Source organism: Rhamphochromis longiceps, linkage group LG7 (genome assembly GCF_057381845.1).
Source record: "Rhamphochromis longiceps isolate RC_006_pf linkage group LG7, R_longiceps_female_GT1.1, whole genome shotgun sequence".
NCBI classification, from domain to species: Eukaryota; Metazoa; Chordata; class Actinopteri; order Cichliformes; family Cichlidae; genus Rhamphochromis; species Rhamphochromis longiceps.
Window position 1 is genome coordinate 40632221 of NC_140563.1, and position 12915 is coordinate 40645135.

General features: G+C 41.9%; 1 protein-coding gene across 2 annotated transcripts in view; it reads right to left on the bottom strand.

Annotated features, from left to right (window-relative positions):
• The window catches only part of tnksa (tankyrase, TRF1-interacting ankyrin-related ADP-ribose polymerase a), a 113600-nt gene that overhangs the window by 95535 nt on the left and 5150 nt on the right, over nucleotides 1-12915 (bottom strand). The window contains exons 3-4 of one of the 2 annotated variants that reach the window (XM_085413651.1): nucleotides 11354-11462; nucleotides 3473-3568 (exon numbers count right to left, since the gene is read on the bottom strand). In XM_085413651.1, the coding sequence (XP_085269777.1) occupies nucleotides 3473-3568; nucleotides 11354-11462 (205 nt within the window). The remainder of the gene's footprint in view (nucleotides 1-3472; nucleotides 3569-11353; nucleotides 11463-12915) is intronic. The other variant, XM_085413652.1, reaches the window with a different exon arrangement.

Here is a 12915-nt window from a genome sequence, read left to right on the forward strand (position 1 = left end):
TTTACCAAACCCAGACCATATATTCAATACTAAAACTGTCAGTCAGTGCATCCCATTAAACGCATCACTTCCTACAGTAATTACAACAGCGCAATCCTTCCAGAATGGCGTGACGTGCAGAGACAATGTAACGGGATGATAGCGTGGGTAATTAGTGTCTACTATTAAAAACATAATTCACGGTACAAACAAGATGTGGTGATTTGTTTGAGCCGAGCCACAAACAAAACCACCGCAGGATGAAGGGAACTCGCAGTGGCGTGGAGACTCAGACTGCCGGTGATCAACTATTTTCACCGGTAGCTATATTTTTTCGCCTGAATGCGTCAGCAGATTATTTTTGAAAATGACACATTTTCAAACTGACAGGTTTAGCTGTCCTTGTAAATACTTTACTATTGACTTTTTCACAGAAATGTCACAACACACATCTGCCTCTCCTGAAAAGAGTCACAAGCAGTCCATCATCATTTATGTTTTCAGCTCTATGCTAGATCTGTATCTGTTTAGCAACTTCCTAATTGGAGTTTTACCTTCCGATATGTCATGTCACACAAATATCTAATCAGACAATCATGGCAGGAACTTCATGTATTTAGCCATGTAGACATGGTCAAGACGACCTGCTTCACTTTCAACCAAGCATCCGACTGGAGCAGAACATGACATGGTTGTTGGTGCCACATTGGCTGGTATGAGTATTTCTCTGAGTCTACTGATCTACTGGGATTTTCCCACACAACCATCCCCATGGTTTACAGAGAATGGTCCAAAAAAGAAAAAATATCTAATGGGTGGCATTTGTCTAGTTGAAAATATCTTTTTGATACCAGAGCTGAATGGCCAGACTGCTTTCAGCTTTAAGCTAAAAAAAGATTGGAAAAAGAAAAGTTGCATGGTCTGTTGAGGCTTAGTTTCGGCTGCCCCTTTTGGACGATAGGGTCAGAATTTGCTATAAACAACAGCATGGATCCTTCCTGCCTGGAGGTTTAGTATGCTGGTGTTGGTGCAATGCTGTGGTAGTTTCTTGGCACACTTAAGGCCCCTTAGTACCAACTAATCATTATTCAATATGCCACAGCCTAATTGAGTATTGCTGTGAAGTGTACCCATGTCCTGATGGCTGCTTCCAGCCAGATAACGCATCATGCCACAAAGCTTAAATCATCTCAAACTCTTTTCCTAAAACATGATTATAAGTTCACTGAGTCAAATGAGAAAGTAAGTTAAAAATAAATCATGGGTATTACTGTTCTGCGTCTATTTCAGGTGGCTCTCCATTGAGTTTTTTGTCAGCTCCAGGTGTTGCTCTGTCAGGAGGCGTGCAGCGTTTTTTGTTCGTGCTCCAGTTTTTGCCTTGCACAGATGTTCTGATTTTGGTGGAATACTGTCCTGTTCCATCGACACATTGGATGCAGACCGAGTGTCCTCAAACAGTGAGTTGAATCAGTGTATGCGATAAAAAAGGAATTTGATGATGGGCAATTGGTGTCGATTAAACCTCAAGCATCGCGATAACTCTGGCAAATTAACTTTGAGCAGTTTCTGTTTGCAGTTCTTCCAGTTATTACATGGAAGCGTAAATCACACTTGAGCCTAAAAAAATTAAATTAAATTAAAATGTGTTCAGACTTGACTGAGTTATGACTTTGGGCAGAAGTAGCTTAAATGCCTTAATTACCTTCATGAGCCCCGTGTCACAGCCACTGCTGCAACTGCTGACTGTGCTGGCGAACGGGCCAAATCAGCATGTATAACCACACAATAACGACATTCATGTTGCTTGTAAATACCACATGCAAGATCTTTGCTTGACATCCCTTGTTCTAAGCAACTCACATCCTTGTTATTCTAATTAAAGGAGTTCACAGAGAAGAACATTTAAAAAAAAACAAAAAACCTTTTCCTGTGAGCTTCTGTGCGAGTGCGCAGTGTAAGCTGCACTACTATACTCCCAATTTGGAAGCAGGTCTCAGTCGGTTAGTTGTTTACATTATTAGCCTCCTCGAGTCATTACATAAAGTATAAGCACACTTAATTAAGTCTGCAATGTTCGGTAAACATTTTCTATCAAATATACTGTGGAGCGCCTTGTTTTGACACCGCACTGCTCCTCGCTGTAGTATCTCCAGGTTCATCTCATTTACCAGCGAGGACCAGCACGGTGATGAAATTCAGCGTAAACACAGAAGCGGGTGCTGATTTAGAGTCAACATCAATACCCAGAGAGAGCGAAAGTAAGAGAATATAAAAGTCTACTTACTTAAGACTACAGCGAACCAAAACATTCGGATCCATACGAACCCACAGTCTTTCAACCTTTGCGATCTGAGTGATCGCTGTGAAACAAGCGCTCTGATCGTCAAAATAACACATATGCAATGCCAACAAGTGATGATAATGAAAGGAAAGATGTAAAAAAAAAAAAAGAAAAAGAAAAAAATTGAGATAAAATAATAAAAAGGGGGTTTTAACTATTTATTAAAAATATATATTTTTCAAAAGCTCCTCATTAAAAAGCTGTAACTATGTCCCAGTGGTTCCTCTACCACTGAATAGGTGTAATGAGTCCTGCTGCTTTTATGAGCTTATAACAATGAAAGAACCAATAATTAGCTTGAGTTTCACAGCAAAGTTTTTTTTGGTCACTAATGCGCTGCAAGCTTTTTTCCCCCCTTCTTTTGCTTGGAGGACGTCAAAACCTGTTTCTACTGCCTTACCGTAAGGAAATGATTTAATACATAAAAAAGGGAAAAGTCAAAACGATTTGAATGTTAGCTATTAGTTTCTTGTGATTTCAGTCTAAAAATCTAAATCTCACATCAAGCCGTGTAGGAAATGATGATTAGGGTGTTGCAGCGGCTAATACATGTGGACCTGCAGTGCAAAGTTCTTATCAATTTGCTGCTGTTCATGATATAATTCTGTGAATAAAGGCAAGGAAAGAAGGAAAAATAAAGGACTACAGAGAGAAAGGCAAGCGAGCAAAAAAAAAAAATTCAACACAATTCAACAATGGTTTATTGAGTGACTGATCGATGAGTGCAGCTTCAGCCAAAAAGACTCAACGGAGAAAATAAAAAAGAGAGAACAAAAAAGACAGCAGAGACACGACCTCGCTAACCACAAACTCCAGCCTTGGAGAGAAGCAAAACAAAGAAAATGGGATGTAGTAACCAATGGGTGTGCAGTCCACACTGAACACAAGAGCAGCGCAGCCTTGTAAAATGAGAGCGTGACAGATAAGGCAGAAAAAAGGTGATGCTGCCTGAAACCTTGGGAGAGAGAGGAAATGAAAGTTGTGGGCACACTTAGCGTGAAGACAGGAGTAGAAGAGCGCTGGGAAGGCACACAAGAAACTATGAGCAGTACACACAAGCAGCCTGCACAAGAACACACACCGTGACAGAAAGAAACACATATTTGCTGTTCTGAGTGTACGCAGCGTTTAAAGGACAGACAGGAAACTGACCTGTGAGCACGGCCTTGGCGGAGGGTTCAGCCAGGTCCAGGGCGGACTTGCCGTCCGTGTTGCGGATGTTGGGGTCGGCTCCATGCTGCAGTAACACTGTACAACAACAGGGCAGACAGAGACAGTAGCTAAGCTCCTGGACTGACACACAAACTCCCCGACACACACTTCCTCCCAGTCCACCTCCTGCTCCTCCCGCTGCTACTGTTGAACCACATCCTTCTCCATACACTGCTCGTCCTGGACCTCCTCCTTTCTCTACCACTTGATCCTCAGCTATCCCTCCCGTTCCACCTCCCGCGGTTGTGTCTCCTGGCAGTGCTCCTGCCAGTCCCATTTCACATTTCTCTCCTCCTTCTCCAGCTGCTCCTCCTCTGTTGCTAGTGCTGCTCCCTCGGCTGCCCCTGGCTGCCCCTGCCCTGCGACCCATGCTGCTGATGTAAACAGACATGCCACAACAAAAGCAAGCAAAAGCTACACTACAACACACCGCCAGAGAGAAACAGCGGACTTAACAGCTACGTGACCGGCCGCAAAACACATCACACTTCCAAGAATGAGGAAGGGAAGGCTGTGATTAAGCTGAGAATATAAGTTTAAAAAATGAAATGAAAGGGAAGAGAAGAGAGGCTACGGCTAATCGAGGCAGCAGCAGCAACAGCGACGAGGCGGGCAGGCAGTGCGAGTGGAGAGACTCTTGCCTCTCCAACTGACTGAGCGATGCAGCGGAGAACAAGATGAGAGAGGAGAGGCGAAGAGAGGAGGGGACATGAGAGACGAGGAGAGGGAACCATGGGATGGGGGGGGGCTTAGAGTTGGAGTGGATGGGAGAGGTAGAGGACGAAAAGAGGGGAGGAAGAGCAAAACAAAACAAGAGAGCTGGAAATGTGGGGAAAGGAAAGGAAAGGAACAAAGCAAGGTGAGGCTAGAGGCATGAGACTACCGAACAGGTATGAGCTGAATAACAAACTGCTTGCGCTTTTTAAATGAGCCATTTTGAGGGTGCTAATGTCAATACTCTTACTGACTTCCTTTCCACAACACTTCCCACTATTGTGAGTGTTGAGCAGTTCCCAGCGCACATGCCCTTTGTACACTTGTGTACACTTGAAACCACCCAGCTTACAGCCGACACAGAAGAAGAGGAGAGAAGCAGGCATCTTGGTACATACGTGCACGTGCTCTCTCTCTCTTTCGGCCCCGGCACTGACGCAGACCTTATTCACCCACTCACCCCTCAACAAAAACATGATTTAACTCTGCGCCAATCCCAATCCAACAGTGAGAGTATAAAGATGTGCCCATACTCTGCCAGAGAGAGAAACGACAGTCTGATGCACAACCATACAGCAACACAATCTCACATTCACAGCCTGAAATGCTCATGCATCTTGCAATACGGTCTGTGCTGCTTGTAATTCATTCACAACTGTCAGCATCTAATTTTGAGTTCAGTCTCCAGAGGACGTAGTTGTGCTGTAACACCTGCAAAAGCCCACTCTGAACGACCCAAATCCTTTTTTTAAATGCTAGATTAGTTGTCAGGACAATGTTACATTTGCAACAGTTACGAATGCCTCCGATACCTGTGACCATTCAGCAAACAACTTTTACAAAAAATGAGCACAGAGATATCTCCTTCTCAGCCCGTCTCAACTAAAGTGGTTTTAAGATGTGTAAATGTAAGTAATGCAAGTGGGAGGTTCTACTTAAAACACTTGCTATTTAGCTTCCAAGACGATAATAGGGTAATGCCATTTTGCAATCATTCTCTTGTCATTTTGTGCTATAAATCCAGTGTACTCCGTTCCCTTCAAGTGTGGCACCTTCATCCCTCCCTAAAGGTCTCGCCCCCTACAAAGCTGTTTGCAGGCTCAAAACAGCTTGAGTCAAAAACAGAAAGGTCAAACCAATTCAGCTGTTTGAAAACCTTTGGGTCCAAGGAGTCGGATGACGAACAAGAAATACGATGCATGATTAACCCAAAGCCAAGAAGCAGTCCTGTTTAATGATTTTGGTGTCAATATTAGTTAATCTAATGATTCAGAGTTTTGCTATAATCCAGCAGCCTTTTGTTGCACAGAGTTCTCTTGGAAACACTTCACAGTGAAAGCCTTTCTTTAAGAAAATCTTTTGCTTTTATCTGCTCAAAATGCACATCATACAGTAAAGATAAGGAGGTCTTTCTTCTGCTCCGTCACGGCAGGCCACACAGTGATAACTGGGAAGTTGAACAATATGATCTGAATAAATGCATGGAGCACCAAATTACGTGAGGACTGTTGTTCTGAAAATATTAATTAAGAGGGAGGAGAAAAAAAAAAAATAAACTGCAATTTCTAAGTCATTTATCTAGACAAAAATACCAATTATTTTCTCAAAAACAAGAATTGTTCAAATAGATAAAAGTAAAAAACAGTCTCTTTAAAGATGCCACTTCAGTGGAATTGTGACGGCAACGTTCGCTTTTTTGACATTTCCTAAACTAAATGATTTTCTATTACCTTCAAATAATAGAAAAATAAATTGACATCAGCCTTAGCTGGATGGTTAAGAGACATTTTAACCAGAAAAGCTGTCTCCACCCATCAGGCTCCATGGATTCCATAAAATAAAATGCATGGATAAGGATCCTCACAACTCCATGCATGCATGGATACAATCACATTGTTTTTATCAAATAGATCATTGTGGTTCATTAATGCAGCACCCAGAGGTGGATGGCCCTGTAGTGGTTTATACTCATGGTGTTGTGGTTAACACATTCAGCTAACACATGAACAAGTCCCATTTCGAGACCGGGAAGAGACACAAATCCCTGGGAGATTTCCGTCAGGAAGGGCATGAGGCGTAAGAAAAACCTGTGCCAAATCAAACATGCGGCTCCATCCGCCGTGGCGTCCCCTCGCGAACAAAGAAGTAGTGGAAAGAATAAAAATAATCCACATACGGAACTGTCATTGGAATCACTGGAAGCTATCGTCTTCAGCATGGCTGCCTCAGGATCTGAAATATCCTCATGTCAATGTGATTTTCTCTTAACCTTGAACCTGAAAATATGCAAGTCGAGTAATGAGAGATTAATTTCTTACTTCTTACTTACAGCGTCCATCACGCTGAGCTGAATTTACAGTCAAATCAGAGCTGCTAAATCTTTAGCCTGGCAGGATGACAGGCTACTAAAACGCTGTCCAACAAGCAAGAAAGCAAGACCATGTGATTTTTGTTTACATGCCTCGGTTTGGTTGTAACTTTGCAGTTTGGGCTGCAAACCAAATCTTCTCTGTCCCTTTTCTGGTCCACATCTGACAATATAGATGCAGTTTTACTGCATGTGGTGGGCTGGTGGGTTTATCCAAAAACATGTTCTGGTCTTGACTTGTAACAGTTCAAAAAGGAACCTCTGTGCATAATCATTTGGTAAGCTTATATAAAACTAATCCCTGTAAATTAAAAGCTCAGGCTTCAGGCATCTCTCTTGATTTACAATATATTTTCAAGTCCTGTGCCAAAACTGACATCAGATCAGGACATATTTCCTCATACGGTAATCTCATGCAGTGCCAAAGTATAAAAGCCCTGGGTTCTGTTTATGGAAGCCAGGCAAGGGGCAACGAATGAGAACTTTTGGGGAAGAAGACCTTTGATAAGTACAGAACACAGAGGTCATTTCAAAATTGTGACTTGTTCAAAACATACTTGATTAGAGTCTTGGAACAAGAATGTGGAGCTAGAAATGAGCATAATTGTTTTTATTCAAAGACATGGAGTAAAAAGCGCTTGAAGCAAAGGTTATGTCGCTTTGATAACAAAATTTAATCTAAATTACCTTTGCAGCTTTATTAGATCTATGAAAGCACTGTTTAAAAATATATTTAAAATTAACAGACATCAGATCATCTGTATTTTAATTTGAATTCTTACTATGAAATCTTGCAGAAAATCTATTCAGCTTTGCAAATTGTGCAGTCAGGGACACACACATCCAGGAGAAGAATGGTGAGTGGAAATGCGGATTGCATTTTTCCTTTGTGCCAAAGGCAAGAGAAAGAAATGCTTTTGAGGATGGCAGCCAGATTTTTAAATTACCTCACCACTTGATTATGTGACCTGGAAATATTTGCCTTCTGAACTGGCAGCAAACAACATATTTATCAGGTTCTTGGTTCAAAACAATTATTAGGCCGTGTTTTCTCAAAATGAAGGCACTAATATTTACTAAAGCGCCTTTCGGTGCACTGTATAACAGTGTATAAGGACACAAACAACTAAGGCTGCTTGTGTCCTTGAAATAATCCCCAAAAAGTCTGCATAGCATTAAGCCTGATCTAAACAGATTTAGCCTGTAAACATTTTCCAACTGCTGTCTTAAAAGCTTGCTTACTTGCTTCATGAGGTCTTCTTGTATATATACACTATGTCAGAGTCAGAAAACTCTGACTGTACAAACTTTATAAATCTATCATTTCACCCTGAAGAATAAAATCTGAGAAGTGATTATTGGTATAGCAAGTGTGCCAAACTTTTCATATTAGGCTGCAAGTTTCAGTTGCTGTTGCAAATGAGCAAATGGCATGTTCAATCAAATTCAAACAACATATTGCTTAAAAAAAAAAAACATATTTGCATTTTGCTTGAATAGCATATTACAAAATATTCTCTGTTTAGCTCCATCTACTACAGCAGGAGTCGGCAACCTGCGGCTCTTTAGTCCTTATAGTGCGGCTCCACGCAGTTTGGGAAAATAAATTAGAAGTATTTAGCTGCAGTGTATTTTATTTATGTTAGTTCTTTTTTTTAACTTGTAATTCTAAATTGGAAGATTATTGTAATTTTGAAATATAAAAATAAAATTATATTTTATTATTTTTTCATCGCTCAAAATAAGCGTCACACTTGCGGAAGCCGGTGTACCGGGCGAAACGCCGTGCATTTATCGAGACTTTCAACCCCAGGTAGGCCAGTTATGGATCTTCGGATCCACATTATGTCGGCAGCTGTTCTCCACCGTGAACTTTGTTAAAAACAAACACCGCTCACGCCTCACAGACGACAGCTTACAGTCCTGCGTAAAGATGAAAGTGACTTTTACAGCCCCAATTTGCAGACGCTGTGCGCAGAGGTTCAGGAGCAGAAGTCCCATTGTAAACATATCACGGCAGACCCGACGATGTTTGCGTGAACACGCTTTTCAGCATCTCTTTATTGACCACTTTTCACACACGGTTGCTGACGCATACAGCCGGCTGTAGCTTTTCAGCTCACAGCCAACACATACCAACAACAGCATAGACGGCACAGACGTTAAGGCGGCGAGGCGTGATTGCGGGTGCCGCTCAGGTGCGTCCTCCTCCCCTGCAGCGGCGCTGCAGACCACGCCCCCCCACACACATTAACCAGGTAAAATACATATTTAGGCAGAAGTTTGCAAATATCTATTTTTCATTTTTCAGCAGCATAGTGCTTTTTTTCGAATTATTTTTTAAAAGTCATGTCAAGGCTCCAAAAGCCCAAAGGCGACATAAGGGTGGCGGCTCACAACAGTTTATGTTTGCTGGATCATTTTGGTTCAGCTGGGTGTCTTTCCTTTTGTTATATTTCTTTAAGAGTTCAAAATGTGCTAATTACATAAATAAAATGTAATTTTCTCTGTAGCACTTCATGGATTTCATAAGCAACACACCTTAGTTGTTCACACAAAGCATAAAGGTAAAAAACAATATATACAGTGTTATCTTTATTTTAGATGTCAAAAACTATTTGCGGCTCCCAGTGTTTTCTTTTGCATGGAAACCGGGTCCAAATGGCTCTTTGGGTCTTAAAGGTTGCAGACCCCGGCTACTCTCACTGCGATATTTGATCGAATGCAAACAACGTCAAATTTGATTAAGTACAGTACGGGGACAAACAAAAGATTGTGTAGTAAAGACGGGCACTTAAACACATCTCTAGAAAGCAACGTGGGAGGAGGTCAAGGTTATAAGACAGTCACTGAAAAAGAGAGGGTCACACAGCTGGTACTGTCAGCTGTTTTAGGACCTTAAATCAAACAGTCTAAACAAACTGTTGTACAGACCCTAAAGCGAAACGGATGTTGGGGAACCCTAAACCGGGTGCTGTGGACACTCAAAACTGGCTGTTACAGAAACCCTAAACCAGCTGTTACAAAGATGCAACACCGACAAAGAATCTTTTGGCTGTTATAAATGCACATATCAATTCATCAACAAATAGCAAATATTAGCCAATACATCAGTGCGGCTCTGTAAAGACCTTAAATGAGCCATTGTAAAACAAAGCCAGCTGCTATAAAGAGCTACCACAGAGAATTTCACTTGCAACTGATGCTGTGCTTAAAATGTCATGTCAATATAATTAAACAATAAAACACAAAGTGTGTCGTTCATAAATTCATTAAAAGTCCGACTGCAGGATGCCAAACTGAACCTGGAAATGTGAAGTCTTTATTTCCTGGTATGATTCAGCTTGAAATTTCTGAATTCATCTCATTTCTAAAGTTTTTCAGAAAGTTTTAAAATCAAGCACTGCTTAGACTGAAAACCAACACTAAACATGACTGAGTGAAGAGAAAGTCAACAGCAGATTTAACCCTTTTTACCTCAATTTCAGTCTCATTCATAATTATTGATAAATCGATAAAACCTCTGAGAGCAGAGTGAAGTTGGTTCTCAGGGATCATCACAGCACCACAAAGCCCATTGCTGCTATGCAGTCTCTCAGAGCCCTGGCATCCTGCAGAAACTATGAAAAAAAGAAAAAAGACTGGCACAACTTTTCCTCCTTGTTGCTCTCAGCACTCCAGGCGAGGTGTCACTGAGTGTTCATGCAGTCATTGTTTCTCCCGGTGCAGATATGCTGCGAGAGCATCCATAATAAATGATTACAAGCACCCGTGAGGCTAGAACCTGCAAGTTTCACCATAGTTAAGACTCTGCCTACCCACAACAAAAGGGCAGGGAACTAAAAATCAATGAATCAATAAATAAATGCAATGTTGTTTTCTTCAAAACCATCGCGCAGCCTACTCAGACTCTATTTTTGCTCAGCAAGTCGCTGTTATCGGTCAGCCCGGTATAGACCGTCTTGAAAGGTACTTTCCTTTCTGCTGCTGACAGGCAGACAACGAGTCGTGATGACAGAGACGGCCAAACAGAGGTCGTTGTGGACTGAAGGGATCAAACACTTTAGTATCGCTTTGCACCATCTCAACAGGAATGTGAACTCACAAGTAAGACGAAAAAAAATCAATGCTCCTTTTGTCCCCTGTGTGGGGTGGGGTGGGTGGGGGACTAACAATAGGCAGTAACACAGTTTACAGATTAGTTGCTGCTTTAAGCTAACTGGGAAATAAAAGCATAGCAGTATAGAGCATGGGCTGGGGTCGTTAAAGTTTCTAATATAATGTCTATATAATGATTACACATTTCAAACTCCAGCTTGTGAGCTGCTGCACAAACACACCTCTTCAATTCAAACTTTAATTTTTAGGAAAAAAAATTTCCCAAAGCATTATCAACGAAGATGAGAAAATATATTTAAATGACTGTAAAAAATAAACATTGGCTTTTACTGCACCCAAAGGAGCAATGCAGCAAACTAGAATACTATTATGGCAACCAGTTCGAGCACTGACTGTTTTCTGTTTTGCTTCTGTTCACACGACCGGTTAATTCAATCTTACTGGGCCAACAGACACAAGAAAAATAGCAATACCGAGACCTTCAAATGCCACTAAACACATTTTTGAATGTACTGATGGTTGCTGTGCAATGCATACTTTTTGAGTGAGAGTCATTAATGCAAACCCCTTTGTACAGGTCATGGCCTGGCATTTTTACCATGTGTGTTTTGTGTGCTCACCTATGCAGACGTCTATCTTGCCCTTGATGGCGGCTTCGTGCAGCGGAGTGTAGTTCCAGTTGTCTCGAGCGTTTGGGTCAGCCCCCTGACACAGCAGCAAGGACACCACCTACGATAAAAAGGTTGTGGCATATGGGTGTTCAGATCGTTCTTTTTTTTTTTTAACTTTATAACATGTAATAATTGCATGTGTGACACAGACAGAGCAACAGTTTGAAAATAAAAAGTCAAACTACAAACTGCTTTGCTTTGAAGTTTGAGTTGTTTTTTTCCTGCAAAACAAATGTGAAAATCTAACAACATACTCTTAAAATTAATGTTGTATTGGTGACAACATCGCACAACCACACCTAATCTGGCTGTACAGCACTTTTGCAGCAACAGCAAAACACGCAAGGTTACAAAAATCGAGGAGCGCACGACTGACCGAAACGTCACCAAAGCGCGGCTTGCAGCAGTGGATGTGATGTGTCAACAGAGGTGGGACTGAAAGAGATTGAGAGAATGTGTTCACACTTTTGTCGTACGAGCATAATGGCCACAGAACACTTTACCTTTGCACTGCTGACAAGCAGTGCAAAGCAGAATGCTGAACATCCATCCATCCATCTTCATCCGTTTTATCCGAGGCCGGGTCGCGGGGGCAGCAGCCTAAGCAAAGAGGCCCAGACCTCCCTCTCCCCAGCCACCTCCTCCAGCTTATCCGGGGGAATACCAAGGCGTTCCCAGGCCAGCCGAGAGATATAATCTCTCCAGCCTGTCCTGGGTCTGCCCCGGGGACATGCCTGGAAAACCTCACCCAGAATGCTGAACAATGAAGACAAATAGATGGTCCAAGACTGCAGCTCCTCTAATGGCCTAAAGTAATCGCTCAGATTCTAGTTCTACATATCCACATTTTTTAGCAGAAGTAAGCATGTTTGCATGTTGCTAATCTGCAATCTAGCCGCAGCTATCATTAACCCTCTCTCTCTCTGATTTTTTAAACAGCCAGATAATTACGTTTCGAAAGATTTCATAAATCAGTAGGTGATGTCACAGAGGCTACATCAATCTTTTTTTATAATTGCTACACTTTAAAAAAACAATAAAAGATAGGAATGCCAAGGCCTCCACCTCTGACCACCACTCAATCCAAAGGCAAGCAAAGCAAGAAGGGAGTGGGAGACTGACAGAGTGAACTCTGAGGTCATTCAGATGCTGTAACGGTCAGCTGTGGTAATGAGAGAGGTGAGCGTGGAAGTGGAACTGCTGATTTACTAGTTAATTCACGTCCCTATCCTCACCTATGGTTACAAGCAGTGGATATGACCGAAAGAATAAGACTGCAGATACAAGCCATGGAAATCAGCTTCCCAAGGGTGTCTAGGCTCTCCCTTACAGAAAGTTGCTTAGTCGGAGCTTAGTCATTCTGGAGCTATGACTCTTTCACACTGAAAACAACTAGTCAAGGTTGTTCAGGCATACTACCTGGGATACCTCCTAGGTGGGGTGTTTTGGCCATGTCCAACTGGGAGGAGACCCCAGGACAGAAGCAGGACACAGTGAAGAGACAATTCCCG